The 15904-nt window shown below is 40.3% G+C and overlaps 7 protein-coding genes across 7 annotated transcripts; all 7 read right to left on the reverse strand.

The window, feature by feature from the left end:
• Nucleotides 1-266: 266 nt before the first annotated feature.
• On the reverse strand, nucleotides 267-2729 carry TM35_000331100 (ATP-dependent DEAD/H RNA helicase; the record flags this gene model as incomplete). Its single annotated transcript, XM_029028866.1, has 1 exon — nucleotides 267-2729. The coding sequence occupies one exon, from the start codon at nucleotides 2727-2729 to the stop codon at nucleotides 267-269; it is 2463 nt and encodes an 820-aa protein (XP_028879719.1).
• Nucleotides 2730-3509: 780 nt separating this feature from the next.
• Nucleotides 3510-4385, reverse strand: TM35_000331110 (uncharacterized protein; the record flags this gene model as incomplete). The annotated part of the gene is made up of 1 exon (XM_029028867.1): nucleotides 3510-4385. The coding sequence occupies one exon, from the start codon at nucleotides 4383-4385 to the stop codon at nucleotides 3510-3512; it is 876 nt and encodes a 291-aa protein (XP_028879720.1).
• Nucleotides 4386-5189: 804 nt separating this feature from the next.
• TM35_000331120 (uncharacterized protein) lies at nucleotides 5190-6338 on the reverse strand (the record flags this gene model as incomplete). Its single annotated transcript, XM_029028868.1, has 1 exon — nucleotides 5190-6338. The coding sequence occupies one exon, from the start codon at nucleotides 6336-6338 to the stop codon at nucleotides 5190-5192; it is 1149 nt and encodes a 382-aa protein (XP_028879721.1).
• Nucleotides 6339-6733: 395 nt separating this feature from the next.
• On the reverse strand, nucleotides 6734-8248 carry TM35_000331130 (uncharacterized protein; the record flags this gene model as incomplete). The annotated part of the gene is made up of 1 exon (XM_029028869.1): nucleotides 6734-8248. One exon carries the CDS (start codon nucleotides 8246-8248, stop codon nucleotides 6734-6736), a length of 1515 nt encoding a protein of 504 aa, XP_028879722.1.
• Nucleotides 8249-8549: 301 nt separating this feature from the next.
• Nucleotides 8550-10295, reverse strand: TM35_000331140 (cytochrome P450; the record flags this gene model as incomplete). Its single annotated transcript, XM_029028870.1, has 1 exon — nucleotides 8550-10295. One exon carries the CDS (start codon nucleotides 10293-10295, stop codon nucleotides 8550-8552), a length of 1746 nt encoding a protein of 581 aa, XP_028879723.1.
• A 579-nt stretch (nucleotides 10296-10874) lies between these two features.
• Nucleotides 10875-12548, reverse strand: TM35_000331150 (protein kinase; the record flags this gene model as incomplete). The annotated part of the gene is made up of 1 exon (XM_029028871.1): nucleotides 10875-12548. One exon carries the CDS (start codon nucleotides 12546-12548, stop codon nucleotides 10875-10877), a length of 1674 nt encoding a protein of 557 aa, XP_028879724.1.
• Nucleotides 12549-13748: 1200 nt separating this feature from the next.
• Nucleotides 13749-15854, reverse strand: TM35_000331160 (uncharacterized protein; the record flags this gene model as incomplete). The annotated part of the gene is made up of 1 exon (XM_029028872.1): nucleotides 13749-15854. One exon carries the CDS (start codon nucleotides 15852-15854, stop codon nucleotides 13749-13751), a length of 2106 nt encoding a protein of 701 aa, XP_028879725.1.
• Between the last annotated feature and the right edge of the window lie 50 nt (nucleotides 15855-15904).

The raw sequence follows: 15904 nt of genomic DNA on the forward strand, positions 1-15904 counted from the left end.
TCACACGCCACATTCATTCATATGAGCTTACCTAATTTAGCCTTATTTTAAAAGAAAAAAAAAAAAAAACCCCAATAATATTGCAACTCAGAGGGCAATAGACCAACTGTAAGTACTTCAAAATAAAAAAATCTAAAAATACGTCAAAATTTTTTTTTTTAATTTTTCACTTAGTCGCTTCTTTTACTTTCTTCAGTTTTTTATTTCACCTTTTTATTAATCAGATATATTGTTTCTTTTTTTTTTTCCTGATTTCGCCAACAGAGTTAGGCGTCAAATTCAGTAAACTGGAGTGCCCTGTGTGAGGGTCCCTCCTCAGACTTCTTTTTATCGTACCAATCACGAGTCACCTTGCGCTGTTTTTGGACAATCATACTCCTGTAGCGATCATCATGGGTAACTTCCACGCGTAGCTTCTTTTGTGTTCGGCCAGTCTCTTTCTCTGTCGCTAGGTATGATGCCTCCCGTGCGACCTTCCTGTCCGCTTTAATGAGACCCTGCAACTGTGCACGAACCTCGCTGGGCTTCTTATCAATGCCAAAAGACTGTGCAACGTGACCAAGATGAAGAGAATCTGAGTTAAAATAGAGCCTTTTAAGTTCTCTAGAATATCCGGCATAGGCTCGCATGTAGGATTGATATGCAAAAAGTGCAAGTCGAGTGAGATCGTCATCCCTACTCTCTTTTTCCTCAGTTTGAGAACTTCCAATTTCATTTCGTTTCATAACAAGTTTACTGATAGCACGTTCAAGAGTTGCTGTGCTATCCATCCACATGTGGTTAGACTTGGGATCTAATTTGGTCAGATAAAATAAAAATGACTCATACTTTCGTTCCTCTATCACTGATGAAGAAACCTTTTCTTGAGGCGAAGAAGAACTATTTCCTTTAGCGATAAAGTTACTCAAATAAGAGATATATCTTTCCTCATGTGGCATGAGAAAAAGCACAGAATCACCAACATTACCAATACGAGCGGTCCGTCCAATACGATGTACATAGCACGCCGAATCTGTTGGTGGATCATAGTGTACGATCCAGTCCACTTTGGGCATATCCAGTCCTCGGGCAGCCACATCTGTACAGAATAGAATAGCCTTTTCTCGATCTTTAGAGTTTTCATTGACGTGTTTGAAGGCGTGAAAAACAGAAGCTCTATCTACCTGTGACATATTACCATGTAACTTGAAGATGTTTACATTAAGGAGGGTGTTTGTTTCTAATAAAGGTTTTCCATTATCCTCATTACCTGAATCATCATCATCATCATCAAAGGTAACAACATCTTCGCTATTATCATAAACATGCCTATTAGCCTCTTCCATTCGCTTCTTCACACTGTAACGATGTGCACGCTGATGAGGCGTCACATGAGGTCCATTGGTATTTCTTGAACCATAAAAAGGGGACTTTAATCTTGATAAGAGACAATAATGAAACTCTGCACTATCAGCTGTAGATACGAAAACCACGATTCTTTGTGCCCCAGCATCTAGCTGAGAACGAAGGAAACTGATAAGAGTAGATAGTCGATGTTTTGTTGGTACTACGGTGTAGTGCTGACGAAGAGAAGATGGAATAGAAAATGTATCTTCTGTTTCGCCTACACGAACAACGTTCCTCCTGAGAGCAAAGTGGGAGAGTCTCTCAACACCTGCAGTTATAGTAGCAGATACCAATACACGTTTAAGATACTGACCTCCGCCCCCTTCTTGTGAAGTTGACTTTCGATTTGCTTCTAAATGTTTCGGGTTTCCTTTTTTAGTAAGAAGTAACTCCATGATTTCCCTGATAGCCTGCTCAAATCCCATATCTAGGAGTCGATCAGCCTCATCTAAGACGATAGTCTGTGTCTCTTCAACACGAAAAGATGACGTTGCCTTGAGATGATCAAGGAGTCTTCCAGGGGTTGTTATTAAAATGGGAATTCCTTTGCGCAATCTCGCTTTTTCTTTGTGTCGATTTTCTCCTCCATGAATACCACCAACTGTAAGAAATAGAGCACATCGAGTGAGAGCACTGAGAACATCCGTGACTTGTACTACTAATTCTCGGGTAGGACATAATACGATGAGGATAGTTCCAACCTGACGCTGAATAGGTTCTCTATCACAATCACACAACAACTGATGCAATAAAGGTAGGGCGTACGCCAGTGTTTTACCACTTCCAGTTTCACTTCGTATGAGAACATCACGAGTTTTATCAACCATGGGTTTCCAACTTAATTTTTGAATACGTGTCAAATCAGTCACATGTAGCACGTCTGTCAGCGGTCGAATCAACTTTCCGTGTACAAGGTCTTTCAACTCAGGAAATGACTCCCCAACATCTGTCGTCTCATCCGCCCTAAAGGACACAGACTCAGGTGTCTGAAGAGGCTCACTGGTTTGCAAGGGCCGCGATGACGCGTGACCGTCGACACGTCTGTGGGAACTTTCCTGTGTCTTGTGAGTCTTCCTTGTTGGGCCGTTTCTGCTCTGTCGGTCTGCTGGGGGATCATCTACCGGAGGGGTCTGCTGGGGGGTTCGTGAGCGGGAACCGACTGAGCGAGAGAGTTTGGCGGGTTCGGGGGTCTCACGGGGTCTGACCTGTCGGTCCACTGGGGGATCATCTGCCAGGGGGGTCTGGCGAGTGGCGGCGAGAAGTCCAGCCAGCGCGTCGCTCTCACCCCCCGACGAGAGACCGAGGACAGAGAGGTGTTCCGTGCCTAAATCGGCAAATGACATTCTCTTTCTAGCGAGAGTCATAAGAAGGAAAATACGAAGGCAAAAGAAGAAAAACAAAATAAATAAATAAACAGCTTCATACAAACAAATTAATAAAAAAAAAAAGATAAGGGAAGGTAGATTTCCATGAATCCATTACTGTAATAATAATAATAATAATAATAATAATAATAATAATAATAAACAGACTTAGACACAGAATAAGCCAGTTGAGTGCAATGATGGTGGACCACTGTGCTATACAGTGCTGATGACGAGTCTTTTACTAATCACTCCGAGCATGTTTTTTTCGTAATGCGTCTTGATACGCTAGCTCTGACATAAATCCCTCACGCAGCAACTTCCGTTGCTCCTGACGTTGGTGAACGTTGTAAATCCTAAGGCCAAGCATCAATAATCCCATTACGAAGAAGGGGATCCATCCTTGCTCAATAAGGTAGACCCACCAGTTTTCGCTAGCTGGAGTTGTTGGCATTTCTACAAACTACTATTTTGGGCAACTGCAGGGGGAGGGTGGTGCATACACAGAAAAATGTTAAAAAAGAAAAAAAAGAACGAAAAAGTATGTGAGCAATCTCCAAAAAAAAAAAAAGAAAAAAGATGGCAGAGAAATAAAGTTAAAAATAATAAAAAAAAAACAATCACTACCGAACGATTCGGGAAACTTCAGATAAAACAGTTTACCCGTCTTTTTTTTTTTTTTCTTAAAAGAGAGGAAAATGTATCCTTTTTTTTGTTGTCGTTTTTTTTTTTTTGTTTTTACCAGTTTAACAAACTTACCTAATATTTGATAGTCCAATATGAAATAAAACCCTGTAGAACACGGTAAGCAATCATAATGCCACCAAAGAGAAGGGAAGTGAAATAGCGTTCGTAAAATGACTTGGCAGGAAGTGACCGACGCACAAACCTGATGATAATTGCGCCTTCTCGTACGTTTTGATCAATGAAACCCTCCAATGTACCACTATCCCCTGCAAGAATATTTGCACGTCGCTTTCTTCCCCTACCCTCCCTAGCAACATTTTTTGTCTCTGTACGTTCTTTTCCTGTCTTATCCACGCAATGGCTTGTTAATTCTTCAGCATTAAATTTAAATTCAATGTACTGTAATGACTCCTTCACCTTCCAGTGGGTCTCCTTTAAACCTTGAATATCACTCCCGAGTGTGTGAATGATTACGTTAGGCGCCGCTGAATCGCATGTCTTTGTATCATCCTCCCCGTTTGATAAGACTCCGACATACTCGGTAAGTTCCGTTGTCTCCATTTTTTTCTCAAATCCAGGACGATCAGGTGTGGGGATGGTGTTTCTCTGCTCACCACAAATAGCGTACGAGAGAGAAACCGTCCCCCGTCCCCGTCCAACGGGGGCGAAGGCGCGAAGACCACTCGCATCCATCAGCCACGACTCTGCCGGCGCACTCGTCATACGAAGCGCCAGCGCCCAGTCCGGCTCAATAGTACCATTCTCAAGTGAAACAGTACCAGTGAGAATGTACGGATCGCATGGGGTCTGCACCTCAATACCCCATTCTCCATTCATTCGCGATACAATGTTAGAAGGCAGTTGGATAATCTCCATTCCCGCGCAAAAAAACGGTACCACGCCGAAGAACCACAGGAGCAATGCAAAAAAACGCAATGCTACAACCATATCTTTAAAACGAGACCCTTAGATGTTAAAAATCCTAAGATAGAAGCAAAAAAAAAAAAAAACATATATATACATACATACATACATACATAGGCGGCAATAAGAATAAAGGAAAACAACCATGTCCTTATGTAAAGTGTGTGCTTTTTTTATTTTCAAAAAAAAAAAAAAAAACCGTATATAAATGACAGCTCGTTCGTGTTGCTGTTGCCTTACATTCTATTATAAATTATGGGCCCCTCGCACATCATCAACACCCTCTTCCAGCCCAACCAAAAAAAAAAAAAAATTCCTGGTAAAAAAAAAAAAAATCACAAAGACTAAGAAAAACAAGAATAAGAGCAAAATACGTGGGACGCCATTATCCAAAATCATTCAAAGATCAACGTCATAATTGGGTTTCAAGTAATTTTCCCATGCAGCACTCAACAAATCAATCTGGTACCCCAACTTTAAGGCTAGGTACACGGCTATTAATCCGATAATTAGTAAAATACAGTCGGAGGTGCGAAAAAATAAAAACCCTGGTGGATACGTCACCCGCTGCTGTCCCTCACGCATGAATTCCTTCTAGACTACTAAGCAGAGGTTAATAAAAAGAGAGAAGAATGAAAGAAAAGGGATGGAGGTAGGGTGAAAAAGTAACAACTATTCGCTATATGATACACACAACCGTACACACAGGCATCAGTAGCAATAGTGGGAAGAGAATAAGCAGTTTAGACGTCGTATCAAATGAAAACACCAGAAGAACCACAAATATGAGGGGTGAGAAGAAAAAAAAAAAGAAAAACAATAAATTCCCTAGTCATCCCGTTTGCTATGGTACAAACCTCTCTCAACCATTGAAACAGATAAGTTAAAGAATTTATTTGCCTTCTCCTCATCCTTTTTAGTAGCTTCCATTTCTTCCTTAATTGCGTGACAGAGTGGCTCCTTTACGAGCGGTGCGTTTGTAAAGCTCGGCATTTGAGAAGCAAAGTAACCTTGAGCATTTGTTGTACGGGGGTTCCACTTCTTAGGTCGGCGTTCAAATTTTTTAAAATATCCTGGAAAACGGTCTCCGCGCACCTGAGATATAGGATGTTCGGTGGCTATCCTGCACCCCATACAGTAAATATGATCCCCACTAAACTCACATACAGATACCTGAAAGCCCCATCGCATGTGATGCAAAAGTGCCCGAATAATACAGTTGTTGCCCCCTTTTACATACGAAGGAAGTCGCAACAATAATGTACCTGAAGGTTTGAGGAGATGGCTACTAAGTGTAACGGCATCAAAGGCACCCTGTCGCACCTCTACAATCTCATTTAAATACCTGGATGGGTTTTCAAACGGCAACTCCAAGGCGAAATCCACTGCAAGAAGATCTGCAGAATGACGATCCAATAAAGGAGCATAAGAAGCATCTAGTGATGGATAATTATGTACTTTATTCTGAATAATACTAGTAATAACTCTTGGTTCATTGTAAATTGACAACGCGGTGGAGTCAGTACTTTTCGCACCTCTTACTTGTTGTCGAATATACGATGCTGCCTCTGATGTGGTCATTGGAAGCGTACAAAGATTGTTATGAACGTTATGTATTTGAAAAGGTGCACTTTGATTTGCATCGGCGAATACATAGAACAAAGGATCAGGTGGTGTGTCGCTTTCCTGGATGCCAACTACTTGCTTAAGAAAATTCGCTTTAGAACTAATCTTATCGTTAATATGAACCCAATTACCCAAAACTTTCTTGGACACATTTTGAGAAGTCTTGTATCGTGCTCCAGAATTTTTTTCTCTTCCATCAGATCTAGTTGTGATCCAATTCAATAAGTCTTGCTGCCACTTACCTGCAAGAAAGAACACACGAGCATCTCTTTCAAGCCATTGGTACTTTTTCTGTAGGACATGGAGAACTTGTCTTACGCTACGGCAATGTGTAGTTGGTGGGTTTTGCATCCACTGTGGTCTTTTAACAGCATTGATAACAACTGATAAAGATTAGAAGAAACGAAAGGAAAAAAAAAAAAAAAAGCAGTGAGTCCCCTACCCCCCAAAAAAGGCAGTAAAGTGAATTAGCCCCAACTCCAGTTAAAAAAAAAAAAAAAAAAAATGCACCAAGCAATAGGTATAACCATAGAGCAAAGTAATTTTTGGAGACAAGTAAGAGATGAAGTTACTAACAGCAGCATCCAAAGTGCACCAAGTAAAAAAAAAAAGCAAAGCATCTTTGTAGAAATGATCACAAGTGATATCACTAAACAAGAGCAATAATAATAATAATAATAATAATCATCATCATCATCATAATAATAATATTATTATTATTATCATAATCATAAACACAAATATAATCAATAGTTGAAATAATGATCGAAAAGTTCCTTCTTCCTAGTAAAGCACTCTTTCTCCAGGTTATCCAAAACATTTTCTATTGCCTCCATTCGCTTATCCAAGAGCATCAAGTAGAAACTAGTAGCAGCAGGACAACGATTCATAAGGGTAAAAAGGCAAGACATCTGCCGTCGAGAACGTAGCACATCATTTGCCATCTCATGTGGCTGCATACGTGCAATCATAGTACAAACGCATTCTGGCACCGAAGGTTCTTTGCATCTTAAAAAATATCCCAAGGCATTATCAAGAATCCAACGCCTTCTCGACTCAACATCATTATCACATGTCATCGTTAACGACGAATTTATAGAACAAGCATCCATTCTGTCACTCTTCTGCAAAACTTCAGACGTTGGAGAGATTCTGCTATCAGAGCTTAAACCGCAGATCGCTTCTTCCTCTTCAAACTGTACATCCCTCTTTAGTTTTTTTCCTGACTCAAGATAGAGTGATGTGTTCTGCAATTCATCATTACGAACGCCTGACTGTAGAAGAAGAGACTTTACCTCCGTCCGTTTCTTCTGAAGCTGTTTTGAAACTTCCAATACGGCTTCTCGTCTTGAGTCAGCGACAGCTTCTTTTTCTTGCGTCATATGAACAATGCGCTTCTCGTACAATTTGGTTTTCTCTGTCATCATTTTTAGTGCTGCATTGTATGAATCAAGACCCTTCTGGACATCATCTGAAGCTGTGCAAATATCTTTCACTATTCTCTTAATACTATCTGTAATGTCCTCAATTTCCTTTTTTTCTATACTAGTAAAGATCATATTATTGTCATCACTCAAAGACATGAGAATATTTTCAATATAAACTATTATTTTTTTAGCATATGCATTCAATTCTGTAGAAAACTGAGCACAAGAAAAGGAAGAGTCTGTCGCACAGGCGGCGAAACTTGATCCATCTTGTGATTCCGAGTTCTTATCGTTATTATTTCCTATTCGCTCGCAAAGTTCTTCTTCTAATCGCCGCAATGATGACTTTGTGAGGTATGATGAAAAAGAATGATGAGACGTATGGGGGGGAGTTAGAGGAACACCATTTTCCCATCCCTTATCGGACACAAGCAAATATCCCTTATCGGGTTGAACTGTTTGAACTGTTATTGAACATTCCTTTAGAATGGAAGATTCATCTTTTATCGTAAGATCATTCGATAATGATGTGTCCATGGACACAAATTCATGATGGGAATCAACGTCAAAGGCGGTCTTTGGATCCACACCACACACACCGCTGCTACCATCCTCTTGCAATGAGGACGCCAACGGCAACGACTCAGACGCGCGTCCACTCTCGTGGTGAATGAGAGAACGTAATACTTGTCCTGCATTTTGTATTTTTGTAGAAATCGCACTGGCCATAGTAAAGAGAGAATTTATTCGGTTGGGGGTCACCGACTCTAATTCAGAACTGGAATCAGAGAAGGTGTTTACATCATCACTACCTCCGTCGTTGTAATACATCATGGCAATTACAATAAAGACAACAACATGTATACCCTCTAAAATATCAGAGAAAAAAGAAAAAAAAAAAAAAAACCACGGTATTGTGGTGGGGGAAAAAAAAGCAAAAGTAAGCAAAAGAGGAAACACTTTCCTAAATCACTTTTACCAGTCACCAAACTTTTTTCTCATTTTCTTTTTTTTTTCTTTTTCTTGATTTCTTTTTCTCAATTCAAGATCCCTTCACCCTCTTACCATACCCTTTTTTTTTTTTTTTCTTTTCATCTTGTTCTTCCTCCTATACTCCGCTACCTATGACTATCATCTACAGCCGTGGCCTTCCCACAACCTTGAGACCTTCACGGGGCACTATGGGTATTAAGTATTCATGCGGTTTACCAACTTCTTCTTGCAGTTCACGGTCTGGTGCCCCGGTGGTTTTAACTTTGCTGCCATAAAGGTCCAGCTCCCAATTCAGAAACAAGTATGCCAACGCCACTTCAGTTTCCATAATCGAAAGGTGTTGTCCAAGGCAATTGCGCGGTCCGTTGATAAAAGGAATAAAGGAATATGGATCAATACTTTTCTCATATTTTTCATTACCCTGGGCGTTGGTGTTATTTGGAATTTCAACGTCAAGAAAACGTTCTGGTCTAAATTCTTCAGGATCCGGCCAGATATCAGGGCGATTATGCACAGCTTGGATTCCCACTGCCACCGTGCACCCGGCAGGAATAACAACATCCTTGTCAAGACCAGTCTCCGAGGCAGGCCATGTATCATTCTTCAGAGCCATTCTCATGACCAATGGAACCACAGAGTGTTTGCGTAGTGTTTCACGAAGAACAGCCGGAGACCATCGAAGAATTTTCCGTACATCAGATGCAGTTGGGATTCCCCATGTACACCCTTGAGGTGTCACAATTTTTTTGCTACAACGTGCTGGGTCAAAAAGGGTTCTCGCCTCTTCCAGAACTTTTTCTCGAACCTCAGGGTGACAAATCATTTCATAAGTTGCCCAAGTCAATAGAGCTGCTGAAGTTTCATGACCTGCCAAAAGTATTGTTTTTACATCATCTCGAAGTTGTAGGATCATTTTTGCGTCCATTTTATCAATTTGAGAAATACATAGTGCCATAATATCACGTTTATGAGGTTTGTCTCTATCTTCCCAACGTTTCTGTATCATTTCACATAAGATACTATTAAGTTGTTTTAAACAATAACGGCGTTGTCGACTGCCTTCTGAGAATGGCATAAAGGCTCTCCAAGGCTCCCATACCTGTCGATTGCATTCATGAACAATAGGGAGGTAAAGTGTTGGAAAAATACGGTCTGTTTCTTCCGGAGTCAAAGAAAGTGCAGTTTCCCCTATCACTTGTAATGTCATGTGGCGGAACTCTTCATTCATATCCACAAAAGGCATTTTTTCATTGATGGCAGATAATTTTTCTGCAATTCTCCCAACCGCTTTCATTGCCATTTCAGGAATTTCTTCCAATATGTCAATACGCAAAGCATGTGAAAGCAGTAATCTACCTTTCCTCCATTTCTCTCCTTCAGCTGTTACAAGCCCATTACCAAGTAGGCACATGAACTGCTTGTATGAAGAAGCAATATCCTTAGCGTAATTTCGTTGGTTAGTAAGGAGGACACGTTTTAATAATGCAGGATCATTTATGTACACAACACGTTGGTGAAAAACAGTAAAGCTGACAATACGATTGAGGCGTGAGGAATCTTCTTTTTTTTTGGCTTCAGTAGACGTATGTGGATTGAGACTCCACTTTGCCATTTTTGAGCATGGTGAACCCCCCAGCAAAAGTAGGGCATGACCCAAGAGTGGAAGTTTACCTGGGACCTGTGGAATGTGCCGAAGATGTCTGTCCATGATAAAACCCGGAACGAAGAGGAAAAAGAACCAATACAATATGAAGAACCATACCAGAGACATTGCAGCCATGAGCAACAAAGTCCCAGTGGATGAATTGGTTACCACTTCGCCACAATAGGCAAAAACACGCGCAGAGTACGACTTTAAAATAGCAACGTTAACGCTCGTGAAAGCCATTATTCAAAGTTTCTATATAATAGAAGCTACAAAGAAACTTAAATGTCAGTGTCTACTTTGATAGATTTTGAATCTACAGTCTCAACTATTTGCTGAGACCACAGGCTTATTATTTCTTTTTTCTTATTTGTTTTACTTTATCTTGTTTATCTTTCCCAACTTTCTTCAGACAGGCGTTCCCCAGTTCATCAACGAAGTAGGTTTTATTTTATTTTATTTTTGNGACAGGCGTTCCCCAGTTCATCAACGAAGTAGGTTTTATTTTATTTTATTTTTGACATTGCCTCGCTGAGCATTGCTATTCTTTCACATTCACATTACTTATAAAAAAAAAAAAAAAAAAAAAAAAAAAAAAAAAAACAGACATATATATATATTGTATAAATGCGCCAAAAAAAAAAAAATCAACTAGGAAGAAAATAAAATAAGATAAAAAAAAAAAAACAAGACATTTGGTATTCACATTGATTCATCCTTGACAGTCAATTTCTCTCACCAAGTGTGCAATATGTATTGAAACATCGCAACGGTACATCAAACCAATATTCAACTGTTTGTATCACAAAGGTAACAGTCCTGCTACTTCATGGAATGGAATTTCCCTTCTCTATGTTTTGCTAGCAGTGCCTTGATAGAAGGTGATACTGCGTTACTCCCGCCACCACTAACACCACTACCACCTAATGAAGAATTCCGATGACTCAAGGGTTCTAGAGACCGTAAAGACTGTAGAGGACCTTGTCCTGGTGAAACCAAGGAGTTTCCACTCTCCATACTTTGAAAAGAAGACTTCTTATATCGAGTGGAACTAAGGAGCGTTGTGACAAGGTCTTGCCCAGTCGGTGAAATAGTTGGAGTACTAAGGGACCCAGCTGGTGGTCTACCAAGATTTATATCCTGTAGAGGACTCTTTTTATCAGATGTATTATTGAACGTAGAACAAGTAGTTTCCTGTTTTTGCTGTGGAAGGAGACCTAATGTCTTGAGTTCTCCCGCAAACTCATTCATTAGTCCATCCAAGTCTACTTCACTATCATTTTTTTGTACAGTAGGTGGATTATTCTTGCTTTTCCCCACAAAAGGACCCGGTGCCCTCGTTGAATCTTCTTTTTTCTTGGCCATTGATTTCTGCTCTTTCAATGAATCTCCCTTTACTATTGAAGAATTATATCCCTTTACCTCTGAATTAGTTTTTGATTCAGCCACTACTGGTGCACAGAATCCTTGTTGTTGTTGTTGGGAAAATGATGAATTTTGTCCCACAGTACCCTGTTTTGGTAGGGCAGTGGAAGCTCCTATTAAAGGTCGATTGGTATTACATGCAGGATTTGAGATAGAATTCCCTGAAGGGGCACTCTGTGGATTTGGAGTGTATCTCTTTGCAGCATTTGCTAATTGCTTCGTAACGTTTGGTGGTGCAAAATTACCCTCATCTAGACCAACATTAAAGTAAGGATGTTGTAAACACTCTTGCGCCGTAGGACGCTTTTTAGGATCATAGACAAGCATCTGTTTTATTAAGTCGAATGCCTGAGGAGGGATGTGTGCTGGTAACACACGTTCAAGTCCGATCCCTTTTATTGAAGGGAATGTATACCGAATCTTTTTGGCAAGTATCATACCTTCAGGCCATATCTGTTCGTTCGGTGAACCTAAAACAGTCATAATCTTATGCAGTTGATCCACCTCATTACTTCCCGCGAAAAGAGGGCGGGTAGTTATGAGTTCTACCAATATACAGCCCACAGCCCATATATCCACAGGACTGCTATAGGCCCGGTCTTGAAGCAGTAATTCCGGAGCGCGATACCAGCGTGTGGAGACATAATCTGTAAAAGGTGGGCGTGTGCGAATTTCTTTTACGAGGCCAAAGTCAGCTAATTTAACGACCTCTTGTGGTGTAGAGGTTGGATCTTTCTTTATGAGCAAATTCTCAGGTTTCATGTCGCGGTGAAAATATCCGCGTTGATGCAGATAGGCAAGTGACTGCAGGATTTGAAACGCATAACTTTTGATTGTTGGATACCCAAGGGGAGGGCCTGTAGATCCTACGGCGTAGTTTTGCATTTGCTTCGCCTTGCGAATAACGCCCAGAAGATCCCCATCCATGTATTCAAATACAAAATATAACTGATTATGTTCACGAATAACCTCCCTCATTTTGACTATATTTGGATGTCCATGAATGCGGCGCACTACCGCCACCTCAGGTAACTTCACACACTCCTCCCAGGTGTAGTACTTTTGTTTCATTTTTTTGATTGCGACGATCTGCCCCGTTTTCCTATGTATTGCCTTTACAACACAACCAAACGTTCCATCGCCTAGTTGATTGAGAATCTTATAGTTGTCCATCCCCTTTCTTATATTCTATCTATCTTTCCTGTTTACTCTGTTTAATATTAAACAGACCTATTGAATAAGTCTCTTTTGGTCGTCTGGAAAGACTTTTTCCGGGAACCTGACTGTTGTGATGTGCACCTTTGATTGCCACCACCACCACCACCACCACTAATACCGTTCCCCCACATGAATAAAAAAAAAAAAAAGACACCAAGAAGAAAAGAGAGAAAAAAAAAGAAGGGGAAAAAAAGAATGAGAAACAATTCCTCTTTCTAGAAGCAGAAATGGTAAAGAAAGACAGTTTGTATCTGCAGTCGGCATTGCATCTCTAAAACCACTACCCTCCAGAGATAGGGAGAGAGTGAGAGAAGATAGATAAAGAAAGAGAGTAAAAGTGAAAAAAAAAAAAATTCTCTTAGTGCATAATTCCGACCTTACCTACCGCCGCAGTGGTCACACAACACATAAATATTCCCTTCCAACTGCTACTTCTACTACATGCTACTCCTCTACTTTTCCTTATTTCACAGACACAAACACACGTGCATATGTTTTTTCTGCAATATTCCCATAAACTTTTCTCTTTCCCTTTTCCTACTATAGAGTTTCCTCTTAAGGGTGAAGAGAATGTGGATCTGGAGGCCAAGCACCCGTCAGTCCTCCGTGAGCACCAGCAATAATCAAAAAGGCGAAAACAAAGTTAGGCACCATGTTGCTGATAGTCCACAGTCCCAAGACAAAGAACTGCGTCACAAAGCTCTTGGGTACGTAGACAGGCTTGAGGCTGTCGAACTTTAATGGCACAACGCGTCCCTTCCCAATAGGGGTCGCGATGCTGGAATACAACGAAAGTGCGCTACGCCGGAGCATTACCTCTGATGTGTGTTACCCCTTTTCTAAAATACCCAAACAAAATAAAAAAAGAAAGAAACAAAAATACAAATAGCACAATCAAAAGGTAATACATATATTTATATACTTGATACTGATACAGTCTTTTCAGTGGTCATTAGATATTCAACAGCAGATCAAAAATAAGAAAGTAATCATAAATATATAAATATATAAATATATATAAATATATATATAGAGAAAAAAAAAACCTTTATTTTACAGAATTTCCCTATTTCGTACACTTTCTGTACGAGGAGCAACCACAACACGTACTGTTAAAAGAGATTGTAAATGCTCGTATAAGTGAGGAAGTACCTCAACGTATAAGACAGCTGTGACCATTATGCCTAATCCATATGATACCTCAAATGACCATGACCTATTTAGCAACCACGACAATACTATTTGTCCTACGTAACTGAGAGGAATCTCAACAACAGCTACAGAAATAAGAAGAATTAGCATCTGCTGCCACGATTCAGAAAAATCGCGTAAAACATACTCGAGAGCATGCATATTGAGACAGAGTGCAATTATATAGTACAGCCCCAGAACCCAATGATAAAGGTGTGCAGAAGACCATATAACTCCATCATCAAGTCCAGTAACAAGATACATGCAGAATTTTAAGTAATAACCACCAATCCATAGAAGAAGCACAAATAGCAGCATCATGGCGGCACGCGAAACGAACGCTCGACATGCTGGTACACATATCGGACTATTAAGAAATTCATCAGGTGATACTGGAATCCTTTCTAACATCAAAACATAGGGTGTTTTACACTCTGCACAAACTCTTTTATGTTCCTCATTTGAAGTCATAGTACGCCACTTTTCTAAACAACTTTTATGAACATACTTGGAAGATCCATCACAAGAACAAGGCGCAAATAACTCTTCCACAGGTTTGGAGCAACGGCATATACGGCATAAAATCTCATCATCATCATCATCATCGTCGTCGTCGTTTTCTCGCTCCCCTCTTTCTTCTCTTTGTTGTATTCCCTCTTCTTCATGCGTTTGATCGTTATTATTGTTCTTATTCGTGCCACTGCTACTAGGGTTTAAAGCGACATTTTCCATTTCTACCTCACGTGAACCAGTTTCATTGTTTGCATTCTCCACCACCACATCTTCAGAGTTTGGTTGTGTGAAATCATGCATCCATCGTCGTCGTCGCTGTCCCCAGCGCCATGAACAACAACACTGGAGACGATTCAAAAATGCGCATTGTAACAAAAATAACTGATTAAGAATTTTTAAAAATATCTCCTGCGTTGCGAGCATGATGCGGTAGAGAGAGATGCACTGATGATCATCATCATCAATATCTTCATATAGAACAGTGACATAGCGTTCGTTCAGTGGAACCAATACTGAAAGCCGCATACCTAATTCCTTAACTCCCACTATAAAACAGAGCACCCACACTAAGCAGAAAACTACCAGCAGCACATTTCCCAAAAAAGTTGAATTTAACCATAAATACCATTTAAGGGGTCCATTTTTGTCCACCAAAACCATAACAATGTCAACATACGTAGAGGAGTCATGAAGCATCGTGCTTTGTAGTCGTAGAGTCCACGGCCCATTCCAACCACCTTCTACACCCACATGAAATATCATTCTCCCAGTAAATCTATCTAATGGTATTTCCTTAAAACTCGTTGTATAGGTCATGTAGCGGCCTTGAAAGCATTCATCTGTGAAATCACCACAATTCTCAGAGAGCTCATACCGACGGGAAAGAGCTGAGGAAACCTTTGAACTTGATCGTTCCAAATCAAATGGGAAGGTCAAACTACTATCATTGGCGATGGCCTTGAAAAAATGAACGGCAGACATAACATTTGAATTCATAGTTGAGTCCCGCCAGAGTGATGCTGCAAAAACTCCTTCCCATCCACCACGAAAACGCAGTAATATATACCCTTCATAATCATCCAGTGAGCAAGAATTGATATTCCCAGTAGACGCAGTGTCACTGGATAGAGAACAGTAAGGAATCAAAAACAAATCTCTTGCACCTCTTGAATCAGCTACAGTTTTCATGTTTCCAGAAATGCCAATGGTTGTCTGAAGGGCAAACACCTTCGCTGGCCGCTTACCATGACCTATGCTACTCCGTACACCAAAGTCAATCTCACGCCATTTTGTAACGGATAAAATCTGAGTATGCTCACTATCAAATAGCGCCACAGCTGGCTGTAGAGCAGCATCACTAATATCAGCGGCGTAACACAAAAGAAGCAACAGCAGCAGCAGCAGTAGCAGTGACAGCCGCGGATTATAGAGAGAAATAAAGTTGGAGACCTTCATTCAATACAAGCTAGAAAAAAAAAAAAAAAAAAAAAAAAAAAAAAAAAAAC

The sequence above is a fragment of the Trypanosoma theileri genome (genome assembly GCF_002087225.1).
Source record: "Trypanosoma theileri isolate Edinburgh chromosome Unknown TM35_Tth_33_V1, whole genome shotgun sequence".
Lineage (NCBI taxonomy): Eukaryota > Euglenozoa > Kinetoplastea > Trypanosomatida > Trypanosomatidae > Trypanosoma > Trypanosoma theileri.